The sequence below is a fragment of the Lissotriton vulgaris genome, chromosome 10 (assembly GCF_964263255.1).
Source record: "Lissotriton vulgaris chromosome 10, aLisVul1.2, whole genome shotgun sequence".
NCBI classification, from domain to species: domain Eukaryota; kingdom Metazoa; phylum Chordata; class Amphibia; order Caudata; family Salamandridae; genus Lissotriton; species Lissotriton vulgaris.
Genome location: NC_141698.1, coordinates 467,472,138 through 467,488,670, shown reverse-complemented (window position 1 = coordinate 467,488,670; position 16,533 = coordinate 467,472,138). Strand labels below are relative to the sequence as shown.

Genomic DNA, 16,533 nt, shown 5'->3' with positions numbered 1-16,533 from the left:
TTATTGACAAACTGAAACAGTAGCATGTTTCCTGTCACCAGCCAGCACCAGCCTGGAGCACCTCCTTATGTTTTTTTACATAAACGAGAAATAAATGAAGTTTATATTAGTTATTTATTTTCTGCTATTAAAGAGTCCAGCAAATTTGAATCTGTTGAGGCTTTTGCGACCCCTAAGGCCAGGGGTTGCAAGAGCAGTGCCCGAGGTAGCAAGGGGCAAAGGCAACCTTTAAATGTCGTTAGTGAACATGGTTTGTGTTATCCTGAGCACTCTGTAAACTTTTTCGAAAAAGATTGCTTTGAATTTCCTGGTGGGAGCCCTCGTCGTCGCACGTAGCCCGAACGTGCCTTAGAAAATGTAACGAATATTGAGGTTAGGACCACTAGCCTCTAGACTGGGCTCTCCAGTAATCACGAAAACGCAGTTTTCTCCTTAGATTATTCACTTTTATTTCAGTTCAAACATTTCAAATTTCATGTTTAGACTTGATCTTTGATGTTCATATATCTTGCCAACATAATAAACTCTTATGTTGTGTTAACCATCATTGAATTAATCCAAAACTTCCAGATTTTCAAAATACCCAATGCATTTCGGGTCAAACAACAGCCATGACCCTTCGTCAGGGGTCTATATAAAGGGAATCAAACAGGACCAAATTAGTCACCCAACAACATGGAAAGAATGTATTGCCACATGGCTAAACAACTCACTATATGGTAAAGGAAAACGGAAGAAAGTAGTGCAACAAGAACCCAAATGAGCCACAGTTAAACGATGAATGCCTGGCTAGAGAATGCAAAAAACGAGCAGAAAAAGGCTCCACCAAAGTGCTTATAAGAGAGTCTGAGCATTAGTTACTGGCTTAAGTGAAGACGCTCTGACCGCGCTGTAACAAACGAAATACAACACAAATTGGCAAACTTACAGATTTGAACGCGCGTTCGCGCTTCCTTGGACATCAACCGGTTAGTCACTGTCCAACTAACTGCGTGTTGATAGGTGATTCAGAGTGTCACGTGATCGCGGTGGCAACCAATGGCGTGCAGCACAGCGGTCACGTGAGATGAGTGTACTAGCTTCAAAACAAAGATGTGATCACATTAGATAAACAAACATGCGCCCTCGGGAGAAAGATCGATCAGCGCGTGGTGAACGCGAACCATAAAACAATGCTAGAAACAAAAACAAATGCTAGAGGAAACGGAACTCACAGCATGAACAGTAACATACATACAATAACAGAATGGGTAAACATAGCTACTATCGAACTTTATCTCATGACAACTAGATGATTATGTGGGGAAACAGGGACTGAGCACAAGTCAATGACTCATAAAACCCACGCATACTCTATGCGATCATTCAACCCAATTGGCTGGGCAGAGTTCAATTTTTTGATCCAGTGAAACTCTGCTCTGAGTCTTTGTTTCATAGGATCCATGTCGGGGCGCTGAGGGATGACCTCTAGAACCATGAATTTTAACTGGGAAATTTGGTGATTAGATTCTTTCCAGTGGCACGCTATTGCTGATTTCAGGTTACTGAGCCTGATATTGCTTTTATGTTCTGTGATACGAATTTTCACTTTGCGCTCGGTCTGTCCAATGTATACCTTGCCACATGGGCATTTTATTAAGTATATGCAATTCATAGTATCACAATTGCCAGAATACTCCAATTCAATGGGAAAACCTTTAGTTGGATGCATCAAGGTGTTTCCACAGATGACGTTGTTGCAATGAATGCAATTAAAACATTTAGACATTCCTTTCCAGTTCTTTTTCTCTTTACTAGGGGTATTCAACAGTTCCTTCAAATTTTTGGATCTTTGATATGCGAAAGTGACATGATCGTTGTATATGTCTCTTAGATCCGGCTCATTTTGTACAAGATGCCAATGTTTGTTGATGATTCTCTTTATCTTTCCAGAATCAGTAGAAAATTTCAGTACACATACAGTTTTTTGGGTAGTTGATTTGATTTTGGGTGTCAATAAATCAACTCGCTTTATTTTGTCAACTTTAGCTATAGCTTGTATGAGAATATCATCAGGGTACCCTCGTTTTTTGTACTTTGCTGTTTGTTGCGACATTGATTTTTTTGGCTTGACATTGCGCAAAACAGATTACCCTTAACAAAAACCAGCAAACAAACAGAAGAAATATCAACTGGCCAAACAAACGTATCACAACCAACTTTTTTAGACATAAGTCCAGCAGCAAACGCTCCACCTACACCATTGCAACAAGAAGGGCAAAAAGGAAAAGAAACAGCAGAGGAAATCGCGAAGCGAACACGGAGTCAAGTACAGAAAATAACCTAGTGATTAACATCTCGGAGAAACCATTAACCTCCATGCAGCTGGCAGTACTAAATAAAGGAACCACATTCGTACCAACATACAGGTCTAACATCGGAGAGACTGAAATTTCACTCTTCAGGTTTTTCAGGAACTTAAAGTTGAAATATTTCTTCAAAGACACCAGTCAAACCGATCTCATCCCAGTTTGGGATCAAGATTTCAAACCACGAGCACCTTCTGTGCTCCAACCACTCACAAAACATTAGAAGCATTTGAGAGATCAGTGATGTCTGAAATTCAAACAATTTCCTTCAGCAAAGCCAAGAGATCAAACTTAAGCATCAAAGAATGGAACACGCTTAAAAACCTCAGTAAAGACAAAGATCTAACTTTCCAAAAAGCCGATAAGGGAGGTGCCCTGATAGTCATGGACACTGAATTCTACACATCCAGCGTCAATAATCATGTCCAGAATCGAGATATTTATCTACCACTAATTGCAGATCCCACAGTTGAGTACCAAAAAATCCTGTATCAAATTGTAGACCACGCCTTGAGCATGAAATGGATAAGTCAGAAGACTCATGCTTTCTTTCATCTCAAATTCCCCAGGAGACCGCAACTCTACATGTTGCCCAAGATACATAAGGACCCCATTAGACCACCATTCAGACCCATTGTCTCGGCCTGCGGGTCAATCTCGGAACCTATTGGCAAGTTTGTCGACAAATTCTTACAACCGCTTGTTCAGAAAAGCGTTACATATATCAAGGACACCACTTCGTTTTTGAACATGTTAAACAGTGTGAAACTATCACCCAGAGATAAATACTGGTTATGTACGATTGACGTAGTGGCATTGTACACTTCAATCCCACACAAAGAGGGCATTGAAGCTCTGGAATGGAGTTTATTGAACAGTGACCTAGAAGATTACCAGAGAGTTTTGATACTGGAATTGATGCAGTATGCACTGTATCATAGCTATTTTGAATGGAATGGAGCATTTTATAATCAATCTAATGGTACATCCATGGGTTTTGGGGGGGCCCCCTCATATGCGAACATTTTTATGCAAAAATTTGAAAATGATCATATACTTGGCAATCGAACATGGTCTGAAGGTCTCACCATGTTTAAAAGATTCATTGATGACATTTTTTTGATCTGGTGCGGTTCCAGAGAAGCATTGGAAGACCACATTAAGATACTCAATGATCAAAGTGAGAGGATCAAATTCACCCACACCATATCTCAAGACTCGATATATTTTCTTGACGTACAGATTAACATCGCCAATCATGAGATCAGCACTAAAGTGTTTCAAAAACCCACTGACAGAAACTCAAGTTTACTGTTCCAAAGCTTCCATCCGGAGCCATTGAAAAAACATTTGCCATTTTCGCAATACACACGACTAAAGCGCATCACATCGGATGAAGAACAAGCCAAAAAATCAATGTCGCAACAAACAGCAAAGTACAAAAAACGAGGGTACCCTGATGATATTCTCATACAAGCTATAGCTAAAGTTGACAAAATAAAGCGAGTTGATTTATTGACACCCAAAATCAAATCAACTACCCAAAAAACTGTATGTGTACTGAAATTTTCTACTGATTCTGGAAAGATAAAGAGAATCATCAACAAACATTGGCATCTTGTACAAAATGAGCCGGATCTAAGAGACATATACAACGATCATGTCACTTTCGCATATCAAAGATCCAAAAATTTGAAGGAACTGTTGAATACCCCTAGTAAAGAGAAAAAGAACTGGAAAGGAATGTCTAAATGTTTTAATTGCATTCATTGCAACAACGTCATCTGTGGAAACACCTTGATGCATCCAACTAAAGGTTTTCCCATTGAATTGGAGTATTCTGGCAATTGTGATACTATGAATTGCATATACTTAATAAAATGCCCATGTGGCAAGGTATACATTGGACAGACCGAGCGCAAAGTGAAAATTCGTATCACAGAACATAAAAGCAATATCAGGCTCAGTAACCTGAAATCAGCAATAGCGTGCCACTGGAAAGAATCTAATCACCAAATTTCCCAGTTAAAATTCATGGTTCTAGAGGTCGTCCCTCAGCGCCCCGACATGGATCCTATGAAACAAAGACTCAGAGCAGAGTTTCACTGGATAAAAAAATTGAACTCTGCCCAGCCAATTGGGTTGAATGATCGCATAGAGTATGCGTGGGTTTTATGAGTCATTGACTTGTGCTCAGTCCCTGTTTCCCCACATAATCATCTAGTTGTCATGAGATAAAGTTCGATAGTAGCTATGTTTACCCATTCTGTTATTGTATGTATGTTACTGTTCATGCTGTGAGTTCCGTTTCCTCTAGCATTTGTTTTTGTTTCTAGCATTGTTTTATGGTTCGCGTTCACCACGCGCTGATCGATCTTTCTCCCGAGGGCGCATGTTTGTTTATCTAATGTGATCACATCTTTGTTTTGAAGCTAGTACACTCATCTCACGTGACCGCTGTGCTGCAACGCCATTGGTTGCCACCGCGATCACGTGACACTCTGAATCACCTATCAACACGCAGTTAGTTGGACAGTGACTAACCGGTTGATGTCCAAGGAAGCGCGAACGCGCGTTCAAATCTGTAAGTTTGCCAATTTGTGTTGTATTTCGTTTGTTACAGCGCGGTCAGAGCGTCTTCACTTAAGCCAGTAACTAATGCTCAGACTCTCTTATAAGCACTTTGGTGGAGCCTTTTTCTGCTCGTTTTTTGCATTCTCTAGCCAGGCATTCATCGTTTAACTGTGGCTCATTTGGGTTCTTGTTGCACTACTTTCTTCCGTTTTCCTTTACCATATAGTGAGTTGTTTAGCCATGTGGCAATACATTCTTTCCATGTTGTTGGGTGACTAATTTGGTCCTGTTTGATTCCCTTTATATAGACCCCTGACGAAGGGTCATGGCTGTTGTTTGACCCGAAATGCATTGGGTATTTTGAAAATCTGGAAGTTTTGGATTAATTCAATGATGGTTAACACAACATAAGAGTTTATTATGTTGGCAAGATATATGAACATCAAAGATCAAGTCTAAACATGAAATTTGAAATGTTTGAACTGAAATAAAAGTGAATAATCTAAGGAGAAAACTGCGTTTTCGTGATTACTGGAGAGCCCAGTCTAGAGGCTAGTGGTCCTAACCTCAATATTCGTTACGTTAGTGAACATGGGACATATTCTCTGTGGGTCTGGGCCAGTTTCTGATGCGTACTAAGATGACTGCAGAGGGGAGACGAAATTAGAGGGATTTGCAGGGCATCACTAGAATCCGCTATAATGAAAACAGTTGCCGAGCTCACTTAGGGTTGCAGACGTTTATCTTTAATATACAGGGCAATTTTACAAGGCTGAGGGAAAGATGTACTAACATTTCACATAACACAGCACAACAAGGGAAGTTGCCTTGCTGCGTTGCTTAAAAGGGAGACATCAGAAATGTGCCATTTCTGCTCCCTTCTTGCGCTGGCGCACCTGAGGCTGCCTGACGCAAACGCAGGCACCATTGCACCATGGTGCCTGTGTTACAGGCTGTGGCGGACTAGAGAGACTCGCAGTGACACGTACAGAACTTAAAGTGGGTTTTATTGGTTTTAATAGGCGCTTTCGGAGTAAAGTGTTTCTATAGTAGGGAAGTGGGGCTTCACTTTCTTTCTTCTCCAGGGAAAGATGACTTTTACGGGTCTCCAGGCTTCATCTTCTCCACTCCAGGTTGATTGGGACGTGAACAGACGCCGTCCAGACTTTCTGGGACCCAAGAAAAGAAAAAATAGACTGACTTCAGTCGGGTGACCAATATTTACAACGTGGAAGGGGAAGGGTAGTGAGGAGTCACTCGGTGCACAAAAGCATAAACAAAAGGGCGTACTGCGAAGTGCCGATAGTGCTCAGGGCAGGGAGTGACAAGAGCGTTTGAGATGTGACTGTGTTTAAACCCCTTCCTTCCCGCCCAACCCGAGATATGCGAACGTACCTGTGCAAGCCACGCTTCTCCTGAAGCATGGCTGGGCGACACGCCTAGTTGTTGGCCTCCTGGCTTTGCTGTTCTCTTGGCCGAGTTCGCTCTCTTTTCGCCTTCGCTTTGTCCTCGTTCGTTCTCCGCTCTCTCCTCCACGCTCTCTGCTTCCTCTCCTCCAGTTTTCGAACACCCCGGCTCCTGGGTGTTTCCGGGATTTTCTTCGTCGTTGTCCTGCGCGTCACAAAAGGGGCCGGGGCTTGATCCGAACTCGGTCCAATTAAAGAAACAGTGTTCACTTTCGTCCTCGGGTACATAGACTGCTGTCTTCGCTCGGTCCCAGGTTTCAGGTTGCTGTGTAGAGAGAGGGTAGAGGGTACTTTTCAATTTTGTAAGGGTTGGACTCATGCCTGTCTCGGATCTGTGCTGTCTCACCCCGTCACACAGGCGGAATTATTTTTGTGCAGGAAGGGACACCTTGCGCACAAAAACAATCCTTAAAGATGTTTTCTTTTTTCTATGTGTGATGCGGAAAGCATCACACAGAAAAAGGAAGTAATGTGGAGAAATAAACCTATTTCTACTCATGACATCTGGGTTTGGGAGGCGTTCCTTTTTGATGCATTCCCAGGTTTACAACTCTTTGTAAACCTGGAATGTGACAAAATCCATGGGTGGATGTGTGGGAATACTTCTACTCCACCCGTGGAATGCCTCACTGCTGCAAGGTAACACAATGCATTGATATGTGTTGCCTTGCATCACTTTAGATTTAGTAAACCATGGAGAGACATGCAAGGTTGCTTTGCGTGGCTTAGTAATCCCATTAAAGGTATTGGGTTGCCTTGCGATGACTTACATCTCAGAAGGGAAACGTAAGCCCTTCGGAAATCTGCCTCTGAGCTTCTAGCCCTCTGATGAAACGAACAAAATGAATGGGAACAAGACCACAGCACCCAATTTACAGATTCAGATTGCGCCAGAACCTAACAGTGAGGTACTTTGTTTTTAGACCTGCTGAGCAGGTGGAGCCTGGGTAGGTCGAATGGCTACTGAGCTGCTGCTCAACCGACGTTAAGAAATCCTTATTGTTCCCTCTACCAGCAATCGATGCAGCTGTTGAACCACCCCAGATGGGTTGATCTAAAAATAAGGTTTTGCAGCATGAGTCTTTTCTGGATTCACACGCTGTGAGTTATTCTGCATCTACTGGTTGGGTCTGGAATTGTAGTATTTCTTTTCTTTTTTTTGTTTTGTTGTTGTTGGTGGGTGTCAACAGCACCATTTGGTGTCCTCCTGTGACGTCCATTGGCTTTCTCCAGAAGCTCCCACCTTTGGTCGCCATCATCAGATTCTCTTTTTCTGCTGTTGGGTCTGGATCAAGACGGAGGAGCTCCAGAAGACTGTAGAGAGGAATTGGCAAAACAAATAATGAAAATTATCCAAAGAACAGGAGGAAAGAGTCTCGCATGCCGGACTTCATGCCGGACTTCAATCCTACAAGCCAGAGTGCGACGAAGAGGGAGAAGCAAACCTTCGACGACACGAATGCGCATGTAGGGGCTTTCTTGTGCGCAGTAATGGACAAAACACCTTTCAAATTCTGTGACAATTGTCACCACAAATACGCACAAAAAGCCACCATCCAGTCTGCAACCTTTGCCTGCCATTAGATCACCGAAGCGACGATTGCAACGCATGTTCAGCTTTCACCCCAAAGACGTTGAGAGCAATAGAGTGGCAGATAAGAGCCAATTATAACATGAAGGGTCAAGACCCACCACCATTGCTTGGAGACCTGGGCCTCTCCAGTAAAGACGGGGACACCGTCATTGAAAGGGAAACCACCAGATGACACTGGAATGTACAACCAAGTCATAAAGAAAGCAACAGACACCTATGGAGTGCAATTGGAAGAACAAACCCCAGTCGTGTTTTCTGTTAGAAACCTTACTGCCTACCCAAACAAGGTGTCAATTTCTTCCCTTGTTGCCAAGTGTTTTAGAATCAAGGTAATGAAACTTTTAAAGAACCAGCCACATGCAAGGCAGTCACACCAAGAGGAGAGAAAAAGTACAAGCATTCCTCTAAGGATCCTGTGTACATCAAGGGTTCAGTGACAGCAGACTCAATTATAGCTTTTACGTCTCGAAAGAGAGCTAATGTACCTACTAATGTGTGCCCTCCACCTGACAAAGAGAGCAAAAGGATGGATCTCATGGGAAGAAAGGTTGAGAGAAATGCGGCTATTCAATGGCGCATAGCTAATTCTAGTGCCTTGATCAACAAGCAGGCTTATCAAAATTGGGAAGAAATTGGAGAGCTGTTAAAACAACTACCAGAGCAATTCTAATGGAGGGCAAAACACTTAACATGGTTAAAATAGGCCTCAGACACTCCTGAAAAAGCCAGCAGACAAATGGTAATCAGCATCACCGAAAGGATGCATGCATGGCTGCAAATCCCTGGTTTCAAGCCAGAAGTGCAAAATAACATTATAAACCCACCTTTCAATGGAGACCAGATATTTGGAAGTGTGGTGGATGAAAAACTAAACCAATTAAAGAAAGACAATGAAACAGCAAGGTCTATGAGTGCACTGCAGTTCAGTGGCATGTTTAGAGGCACACCCTTATGGAGACCAATGGGCAGAGGTAACCACCGGCCTACAACCTCGCACCAAGCTTTTCAACAGACTTACTAAGGAGTAAGCCAGGGACAACACCAACGACAGCAGCAGAATTGGCAATACCAACAGCGTAGGCAATCCTTTCGAGGGCGCCCTCGGGGAAGAGGTCAGCCACAAAGAGGGGGACCACAAACAACCACCAAGTGACTGCGCTCTAAAACTTGTGCACATTCCAGAGACATCACAGAGTGTGCTACACAAAAGAAAAGCAAGGCAAACTAAAAAACAGTAAAGCAAACAGTTCCTGCAACATATTACACCAGTAGGAGGCAGGTTAACATACTTCCTCAAAGAGTGGAAAAAGATAACTTCAGACAAATGGATACTAAACATAATGCAGTATGGTTATTGCATAAAGCTTGCAAAGAAACCGCCAAACAAAACAGCCAAGCAGGACAAAACATTTCAAAAGGGAATTATCTCAATTACTGCAAGAGGTACAAGAACTTCTGAATAAACATGCAATAGAGCAAGTACCACACAAGGAAAGGAACAAGGGCATTTACTCCACATACTTCCTTATCCCAAAGATGGACAGAACTTTTTGACCAATACTAGACCTAAGGTTCCTCAACAAATTCATAAAGACTCAAAGATTCAAGATGACAATACTGCAAGAGGTAATACCTCAGCTGCAAACAGGAGACTACATGAAAACCATAGACTTAAAGGATGTGTACTTGAACATTTCCATGAACAAGAGAGACACGAGTCTATTAAGATTTGTGGTCAACAAGACACACTACCAGTTCAAGGTGCTATCTTTCGGGCTAAAATCAGCACCAAGAGTCTTCACAAAAGGCCTAGCTGCGGTAGCCGCTCACCTAAGACAAGGAATTCATGTTTACCCGTACCTACACAAATGGTTAGTACAATACATGGAAACAGCATATACAGCAAGTAATTGAAACACTAATTAAACTAGGATCTCAACACACTGGGACAAATCGTCAACAAAACCAGAAGGTGTTCTTAGGAGCACAAATCAACACAATATTAGGAAAGGCTTTCGAAAGCGAGAGGAAAAAATTAGCACTACTGAAAGAGACACATCTAAACCCCAGGTGGCAAGCTCTGACAGTGAGGAAACTGCTGGGAATGATGACTTCATGCATTCTTTCAGTCCCCAACATTCACTTACACATGTGACCGTTCCAGGAATGGCTTCAGCAGCCATTGTCACAGGGAGTTGAGAGGATCTAGTGGTTGTCACGCAGACAGTTCAAGAGATGGCATGGTGGAACAAAACAAACATAGCACATGGCAGACTTTTCACAACACCAACTCCGACAGTAACCATAACAACATAGGCATCCCTAATGGGATGGGGAGCACACATGAACAACCTCAAGGTGAGGGGATTGTGGACACAGCAGGATGCAGTAAAACACATCAATATCTTGGAGTTGGAAACAGTATTCTTAGCCTTAAAATCCTTTCAGAAAGAGCTATACAGGAAAAGGGTGTTGATACAACTGACAACACAACAATGTTTTACATAAAAACAAGGAGGAACTCAGTCGGTAGCACTCTCGACACTAGCTCATGAGATTTGGAGATGGGCAATTCCAAGGGGAATAAAAATGATAGCAGTACACCTACCAGGGAAGGACAAGGTAGAAGAAGATGGACTGAGCAGACAAACAACATCATCCCACGAGCGGGAACTAAATCAAGCATAACCCCCCCAAAAAATTCAGGAAGTGTGGGACACCACAAATAGACCTATTTGCCACACCCCACAATGCAAAAAGCCAAAATCTCGCATCCAGGCGACCTTGTAGTCAGTCCCTAGGGAATGCACTATGGATAGACTGGTCATGGATATTTGCTTACGGTTTTCCCCCAATACCATTGATGAACAAGGTGATCGGCAAAGGCAAAATCAGCCAACTGACAATGATTCTCATCGCACCACAGTGGGCCGGGCAAACTTGGTTCTCAGAAATAATGCAGATATCCCAAGGAACAATGCACAATCTGCCAAAAGAGAAAGACTTGCTAACAATGCAAAATGGAAAAGTACTTCACCCAGAACCAAAGAGTTTAGGCCTAGCGGCATGGCCCTGAGGACTTAGAATTTGCACATCTCAAGCTACCAGAAGTCACAATGGCTGTTCTAAGAGAAGCTAGGAAACCAACAACAAGAAAATGTTATACAGTGAAGTGGAAGAGCTATACACAATGGTGTCTTATAAGACGTCTTTCAAAGGAGAGAACAGTGCTAAAGTACTTGACACATTCACTAGAAAGTAAATGATGCTATACATCATTGAAAGTGCAATGAGCAGCAATTGTAGCTTATAGCAGAGGCGAAACAAGGAAAAGTTTATTCACTTCACATGTGGTCAAAAGGTTCTTAGAAGGAGCAAAAAGAAATGCACTTCCAAAAATGGTACCAGAACCCACATGGAACCTGAACATAATTCTAGCACAAATGATGAAAGCACTATTTTGAACCACTGCACAAAGCAACACAACAAATGCTAACACTAACAACTGCATTTTTAGTGGCAATACCATCCTTGCGTAGAGTTAGTGAATTACAGGCACTAACACTACAGGAACCGTACTTCCATAGATAGTTACAGGATTGTCATGAGGACAGATCCTCAATTCATACCAAAAGTGGTATCAAGATTCCACATAAATCAGAGTATACAAATACCAAGTTTCTTTCAAAACCCAAAGACAAAAGCAGAAAGAGCTTTACACACAGTTGAAACAAGAAGTGCGGTCATGTACTACATTGAAAGAATACAGGAAAACAAAACAGTTCCTTGTATCCTTTGCAAACAGTTTTCTAGGAAGACCAGTAACCAAAAACACCATTGCAAGATGGATAGCGCCAGCCATACAGTTATGCCACAGGCAAGCAGGACAGACCTTACAAGGTACCCTGCAGGCACACTCAACAAGAAAGAAAGGAGCAACTATTGCCTTTCTAGCTAATACTACAATTCAGGACATCTGCATGGCTGCAACAAGGTCTCCAGTGCACACATTCACAAGACATTACTGTGTGGACATTCAAATGAGTAAAGAAGCACACTTAGGAGAAAAGGTCTTACAACATCTATTCACAAACCAAAGCTCATCTTCCACCCAGCCACCACAAGACTAGCAAACCGCTACAAAGTCTATGCACAGCATGTGAATCCAGAAAAGATTCGCGCTGCAAAACGAATAGTTTCTTATCTGTCGGTGTAGTTCTGCAGCTTGAAGAATTTTCTGGATTCACTAGCGAACCCACCCTCCTCCGCCAGCAAGGATGAGAATAGGAGGAGAAGGGGGAAAAAAAAGAATCCGAAGATGGCGACCAAAGGTGGGAGCTTCCGGAGCCTGTCGACGTCACTGGAGGACACCAAAAGGTTGTATGTCGACACCCACCAACAACACAAAAAAGGAAAGAAATACTACAGTTCCGGACCCAACCTCTAGATGGCGGAATAATGACCAGCATGTGAATCCAGAAAATTCTTCAAGATGCAAAACTACACCGACAGGTAAGAAACTATTCGTACCTCACTGTTAGGTTGGTTGTGTATTTGGTTTACCTTGGATACTAATTAGGAAATCAACTACTGTGTTGATAGTTATTTTATTTTTCCAGTCCTGAAGAATTGCCAATTGATCTTGTGACAACCTAGGCAAGAAACATGTTGACCTCTATACTGTAGCCACCGCTAAACATTACATCAGTAGTTTGCCATTCTCGTTTTAATTGGGACAAGTGGACTCGCTGATTGAAATTAATTTTAAGTACCACTGGGTCCCATTTTATAATCCCCTTCACTTTGCACCTAAACCCTTGACACTCATCTACACCACAAGTGTCTATACTCGCACCCCACCCCACAGATTTGGGAATAAAAGATCTCCGACAAAGAGCCCCTAATAGGGTGGCCTTCAGGAATTGCAGCGCTGGCCTGACGAGGAGCATGCCCAATGACGAAGCATGACACCGAGCCAGGTGTGTGATGGCCCCAGTTCCTAAAGTCAAAGACACCCTCCTCCCCTTTTGGACATTAATCTATACTGACCAGTCATCTACTTTTCCCTTCAACCTTTCCTAGGAACTGCATACCTTTGTTGTAATACATATACTCTAGGGGCATGTATGCTGTACCTATAAGCACCCCAGTCCCCCTTATATGCTAATGTTTCTTGCAATGCAGGGCAGTAAGGAAAGTTGCGGCACTGCATTGCAAATGGTAGAGAGCAGAGATGCACCATATTTACTATGATATGTTGCATTACTGGTGTTTCCTAGCGCTGACGCACTGAATGCTGCCTAGCGTCAATGCCAATACATTTGGGGTATACCAAGGATACCTTCCTGCACAAAAACAAACCTTAGAAGCATTCCCTCTTTCTATGTGTGCTGTGGAATGCAGCACACATAGAAAGAGGAAGTAACAAGGAAAAATAAAGATATTTCTCCTCCTTATGACGGGTACGGGGAGGCATAGCATTTAGGTGCAATCCCAGGTTTACTTACATTATTAAATCAGGGATTGCATCATAATCCATGGGTGGATGCGTGGAATGCCCGCACCCCACCCATTGAACACCACTCCAACTGTAACATTACATTTTTGGGAAAAATACCATGTAAAGTCACACTAATCTGACTAGCGTGGCTTTGTAAATCTGGTCTAACATTCTGCGTTGTGGCGACGTAAGAAAAATTGGTACAACCACGGGGCAAAATGTTAATAAATCTATGCGCTTGTACTTTAAAGAACACACACACCCTTGCACTAGGGCGCAAGGGTGTATGTGTGTTGGTGCATGGCAGCCAGAAGTACCCCCATGCTAGGGGAGAGAAAAATGTGCTGTATCTTTTTAGAGATTAGTTTGTTGCTGTCCCTTTGACGCAAGGCAAGCGCATCACCTTTGGTTGCTGCGCTGCCTTGCATCTAATATCATCAAATTGGGTGGTGCCCTGATCCCTTTCAGAGCTTTGCCATTGCTGTAAAACCTGCTCACTGAGATAATCTGTAAGCCCAAGTCCACACCACAGAACCTTGTTTGGCCTCAGCCTCGTGTCCGTCGCTAGATGAAGAAATTCAGGCCCTGTAAAACCGGTGACAGGAAAAAGAATGACAGAAGCTATGCATCGGATGGGCTATCAATGCGCCTCAGCTGCTAAGGTACCTTTTCTACGTCCTGAAATTCAGTCTACTTTAGCACAAGCACAACCTCTGCACCCTGTTCCCCAACATGTGCAATATATAGTCTTCAGAATTAGGCTTTTGACAGCGACTGGTATCTAAACATTCTCATGAATTAGAAAGTAATCTTTTCCATGGGACAAAATCCCCAACAACATCATGGTAATCTCACAAGGCCTGACGCTTCACCCGGTCATGCTTAAAAGGACCCATAGTTTTTCTTGACTTCTCCACCGTTTTCAATAGACTTATTATTCCTTCATGTCAGCAGTCAGTCTCAGTGGCGTATTTTGAAAATGATTCATCTTATTTTTCTCAAATTGTATCTATTTTGTTTTTCCTGAACTATTAGCAATATAAATTGATAATAAGTCTGGATTTGTTTTACTGTTCACATTGACCTCTTTTTGACCCTAAATTCTTTATTCTTTTAAGTTTATTTTTTTTAATTGTGCTCCTTGTGCCCCACCAAGGCCCTCATCATAAGTTTTCCATAAATCCCAGTTCTGGCAGAGCAGGAGTTCAATCCAGATCCGGGTTATGATATGTGAGGTAAAACCAGAATAATTGGGGGGTTTCCCCAGCCAAGTTTTGCATGTCAAAGCATGCAGAATTTATCTAGAAAAAAATCCTCACAGTGGCAGAAAACTCTGCAGAAATGGGTGTGAAAACACAAATTCCCTTGGGTATTCCCCATTCCAAGATTGAAAATGTATAATGGGGCACTAATTCCACACCTAATAATTATTGTACTGTGTGGTACTGCTAACACAGTGGACAATATTATGGATGGGTTGTGATCCTAAGAGTAAACTCTAAGCTAAACCAACCACAAGGATACTTTAGGAGATCTTTTGTTTGCTGATGTTTAAAAGATGCATATGGGCCTCTTTTCCAAATGTTGTGGGGATATTAGGTTGCTTATAATCTGAAAACAGTAGCATCATTGATCTTTGTCCCATAAAAGTTCAGTTTAGCCTCGAAAATGATTTTATGGGCTGTCCCAATTGATTTCCTAACTTTAGGACTCCTAAATGCCTTCTGTGAATACCGAAAGTCTTAAAGTTAGGATTTTCTCAGTTGAGGAGTAGTAAAGTTAGGACTCCTAACTTTAGGACTCCTAAATGCCTTCTGTGAACACCAAAATTCTTAAAGTTAGGATTTTCTCAGTTTGGAAGGACTAAAGTTAGGAGTCCTAACTTTACAACTCCTAAACTGAGAAAAATCCTAACTTTGACTTTCAGTATTCCCAGAAGGCATTTAGGAGCCCTAAAGTCAGGACTCCTAACTTCTGTGAATACCGAAATTAGTAAGTGCCTTCTGTGAATTCCAAAATGAGTAAGCGCCTTCTGTGAATACCAAAATGGTAGTAATTTTAGGATTTTCTTTTAAGTTAGTTCCTTGAATCGGGCCCCTATACTTGATTTTATTATAACCCTGTTTTTACCTTCACCTGAGCTCAAGATATCTGGCTTAGATCTGGGTCAACTGAGTATGTATTCTAACTTTCCTGAAGGGGGCATGCTACAAGCCTCAGGTTCCTGAGTACAAGCGTTGGGGACTATTTAATCTCTCCCTGTGCTAAGGGAATTTATGTTTTTAACGGTAGGACTCTTTGGAAAGTGCTCAGTAACAACAAAATCCTTTTTTCCCAATATTTTCTCTTCACAACCAGCGGATGCTAAGGATGCCCAGGGGCGGCAGTTCCTTTCTGGACTGGATAAAATCTGCAGTGACCTAGACAAGCAGGAGAAAGCAATCACCTCCCAGCTCAGGCCTCCTCTGGAGCAGAGTCGTCCAGTAGAAGACAGTGCCGAAAGGTTGAAAGCTCTAAAGGTATGAAGACTATGACTATAACATCTGGGGTTAGACGGAAAGCTAAGGAAAAAATATGGATACCATCTGAAGTTAAGAAGCAAATATACAGAAGGAATGTTACAACAACAAGAGGGTAGACAAATAGTCTAAAGGTAGAAAATGGCTTTAACCTCTGAAGGTAAGAAAATAAGGTTTATAATGTAAAGAAAAATGACTAACAGCTGAAATTACAATGTTAATGTGGCAAAGAATGACTTGCTTCTTAAATTAAATAGAGATTGCAGAGATAAAATGGCAAGCAAATGTAGTTAGAAAGAGGATGTAAAGAGGAAATGACATACACCTGAACCTAGGTCAAGAACCTAAGAGGAAAATGTAAGGCGAGAATTTCTAACCATTTTCAAGAAGGTAGGAGACTGTTAAGTAAGAATGTAACAAGAGAAATTAGAAGAGAATGTTCATGAAGAGAATCGAAAGAGAATGTATGGATTGAATGTATAAATAGGGTGCATTAATTACTCTTCGAGGCTCCTACATAATCGCTCTACAC

General features: G+C 42.2%; 1 protein-coding gene across 1 annotated transcript in view; it reads left to right on the top strand.

Annotated features, from left to right (window-relative positions):
• Positions 1 to 16,533, top strand: part of PPL (periplakin) — a 265,150-nt gene that overhangs the window by 204,376 nt on the left and 44,241 nt on the right. Inside the window, exon 14 of the mRNA XM_086941331.1 lies at positions 15,841 to 16,001. Within this exon, the coding sequence (XP_086797457.1) occupies positions 15,841 to 16,001 (161 nt within the window). The remainder of the gene's footprint in view (positions 1 to 15,840; positions 16,002 to 16,533) is intronic.